The 2,857-nt window shown below is 30.4% G+C and overlaps 1 protein-coding gene across 1 annotated transcript; it reads right to left on the bottom strand.

The window, feature by feature from the left end:
- Window positions 1-764: 764 nt before the first annotated feature.
- LOC131613116 (homeobox-leucine zipper protein ATHB-22-like) lies at window positions 765-2,476 on the bottom strand. The gene is made up of 3 exons (XM_058884822.1): window positions 2,357-2,476; window positions 1,286-1,632; window positions 765-1,162 (listed from the first exon to the last, which is right to left on the bottom strand). Exons 1-3 carry the CDS (start codon window positions 2,448-2,450, stop codon window positions 914-916), a joined length of 690 nt encoding a protein of 229 aa, XP_058740805.1. The 5' UTR covers window positions 2,451-2,476; the 3' UTR covers window positions 765-913.
- Between the last annotated feature and the right edge of the window lie 381 nt (window positions 2,477-2,857).

Raw genomic sequence — 2,857 nt, 5'->3', positions numbered from 1 at the left:
ACTATCTCTTTATATAGGAAATAAGATTAGGCCAAAAAGCCTAATTAAGAGTAATAAGAAATCAATCAAATCCAATATATGACAAATTAAATCTTTTTAAATTAAACCGGATCCAATAAAATCTTTTTCATTCGGATTATAATTTAACTAAAAAAATTTCAAATTGATTTATATTATATAATCTTTTCTAAACAAAATATGTGCAAAAATTCAAAATCTTTTAGATCTAAATAAATCTTCTAAGCACAGTTGAAAACAACTGTAGCAGACATACAAGTATCTCACACTTCTAGAAGTACATAGAAAACAAAAGATATGATGTCTCACCATCTATCAAGACATCTTGTCAAATTTTTATAAAAGCAACTTTTTAACAAATTTTACTTAAAAAATATTATAGATATATATATTTACAAATGAATATATAAAATAAACCATCAAAAATTGAAATTACTAGAATAACTAAAAAAGAGAGAATTTTGGAGGAGGGGCGGGCTTTGGCGGGCGGTGGGCATTGGCAACGCGCTATGACGGGCGACGGGTTTTAGCGGGGCGGGTTTTGGCGATCGGCGGGCCTAAAATCCCAACCCAACGCGCCATTTTTTGGCGGGTGCGCGGCCCGGTCCGGCGGGCCACGGCCCGTTTTGCAACCCTTAATAAAAATATGTCAATCATTATAATAATAATGTTAATAATAAATAACAGGGCAAAATGCTCAAAAGCTAAAAAGCTCAACGTGTTAGTAGTTAAAATAAAACTCCAACTAAGATAAATACTCATTCTAACTTAAATAATTTCATAATCATATCATAATGCAGTTATTAAATGTATTTAAACCATCCAAAACTTTCTAATTCAATATTTCAGAAATCTATTACTAGTGCATTATGACTCATAAACTCAAGAACTATAACTAAGGCCAGTAGCATTCCTGATGCAATGAAACTGAGTCAAAATCTTCAACAATGAAAGAACTTTTGATGTATCCCTCTGCAGCTTGTTGAATGCTACTTGTTGTTCCATGTTGATTGTGGGAACTTGGATATGGATTATATCCTTCAAACTCTCCAAACCCTTCCAACGGGCTTTCTACTACTTCATCACCAAATGTCTGCATCCTGAAATCATCTTTCTCTTTTAGCTTTTCCTTCAACTCCATCACCTGTTCAGGAAACAGTAGCCAATTCAGGTAAAAAGTTATAAACACCATAATCATAAGAGATATGCATGTGAGTGATCAAAAAAAAAGAAAAGAGATATGCATGTGAAAAAGTAGTTTAGCTACCTCTTCTTTGAGCTTCTGATTTTCTTGCTTAAGCACATCATTGGAATGCTCAAGCTGCTTGGTCCTCCACCTAGTACGCCTATTTTGAAACCAGACAGCAATTTGGCGAGGATGAAGCCCTAGCTCCGCAGAAAGCTTCATCTTTCTATCAGGATCTAACTTTATTTCTTCTTGGAAACTCTTCTCCAATGACTCAACTTGGTTACTTGTTAATTTTATCTTCGTGTTCTTCGTCTTCTTCTTCTCTCGGTAGTCATTTCCATTATTATTCATATTCATTTCATCATCATTCGCAGAAAGCAACCTTTGTTGAGTCTCACCCACTGCCACTTCACTAGCTTCCATTCCTAATAATCCAACATAATCAAATAATGATTTTATAGGTATATTTGTTTCAGCTTTAAAAAATATATTTTTTCTTTATATTTTTTGAAATAGATTTTACAAAATGGTTTTTGAAAATATTACGATTTTTTTATATTTGGTTTTTCTAAATTAAAAATTACTTTTGACATCCTATAACTTAAATAAACATTATTGAAAACAAAATATAGTCCAAATCGTAATTTTTTCAAATAGTATATATATTTGAAATAGTTTCAAATTTAAGTGATTTTTTAAAATTTTAATATTTAAAAAAAAATTGATGAAAAGATAAAATATTTAAAATAACATTTTAGAATAACCCTTAGTTCTCCAATATATTCCATCTTGCTTACACAAAAAAAAAAAACATTTTAGAATAACTATTCAAACTAAATTTTAATTTGAAATTTTTCATTGTAAATATTTTTTATACAGAATTATGTAACATTAGAAATCAGTTTTAAGAAAAGCCAAAATAGACGGAACCTAAGAAATATATTAAATCTTTTTAAGAAAAGCCAAAATAGACGGAACCTAAGAAATATATTAAATCTATTTTATTACTTCTTTGCACTAATATCTCATGATTTTCTATTAACATTTAATAACAATATATCCATGCAACTGTAGTTTTGAAACATAAAGAATTAGAAAATTACAATGGTGTATAAAGGTGAATGATTTGAGGAGTAGTGTTATATTTACCTGAATAAGTGTAGTTGTTATAGTTATATAAGAAGCTTAAAGAAGACTCTGGAGGAGGAACAAATGGTACTGTTCTCTCAAAATGCCAATCCATTTTTAGCTTTCACTTATCAATACTAAATGATTCTGAATAAGGAAAACAAAGGGTATTGTCTCTTTTATGGGCTTTTGAATCGATCAGGATGCATGGACCACGTAGTGAATAGTGGTGCAGTCAGTAAATAGTAATTAAGCTTTTAGTTAATGAGGCGTTCATATTTTCAACTATCAAAAAATAAAAACAAAAAACTGTGCAATAGTGATTACTCAATGAGAAGATAAGAAAGGATGCAGTACCGTACGTTCCTTTTGTGTCATGCATATTTCTGGTTCAAAGTTTTTAATTTTATTTTGAATAATTTTTTTTTATAAGTAATCGCACTAGGGGTGCAACCCTTACGACACAAAAACTCTAGTAAGAGTTGAAACAGGACAACAGTACCTTGTACCTATCATACAAAC

This window comes from Vicia villosa, linkage group LG6 (genome assembly GCF_029867415.1).
Source record: "Vicia villosa cultivar HV-30 ecotype Madison, WI linkage group LG6, Vvil1.0, whole genome shotgun sequence".
Taxonomy (NCBI): Eukaryota; Viridiplantae; Streptophyta; class Magnoliopsida; order Fabales; family Fabaceae; genus Vicia; species Vicia villosa.
The sequence above is the reverse complement of the archived record's forward strand: the minus strand, read 5'-3'. Positions and strand labels throughout refer to the sequence as shown.

What these genes read in the sequence shown, in the direction of transcription:
- LOC131613116 (XM_058884822.1), bottom strand. Translation starts at nt 2,450, where the DNA reads ATGGATTGGCATTTTGAGAGAACAGTACCATTTGTTCCTCCTCCAGAG. An exon ending in TAACAACTACACTTATTCAG is followed by an intron (nt 1,633 to 2,356) that starts GTAAATATAACA and finishes TTGGATTATTAG; the next exon opens with GAATGGAAGCTAGTGAAGTG. An exon ending in ATCAGAAGCTCAAAGAAGAG is followed by an intron (nt 1,163 to 1,285) that starts GTAGCTAAACTA and finishes TTTCCTGAACAG; the next exon opens with GTGATGGAGTTGAAGGAAAA.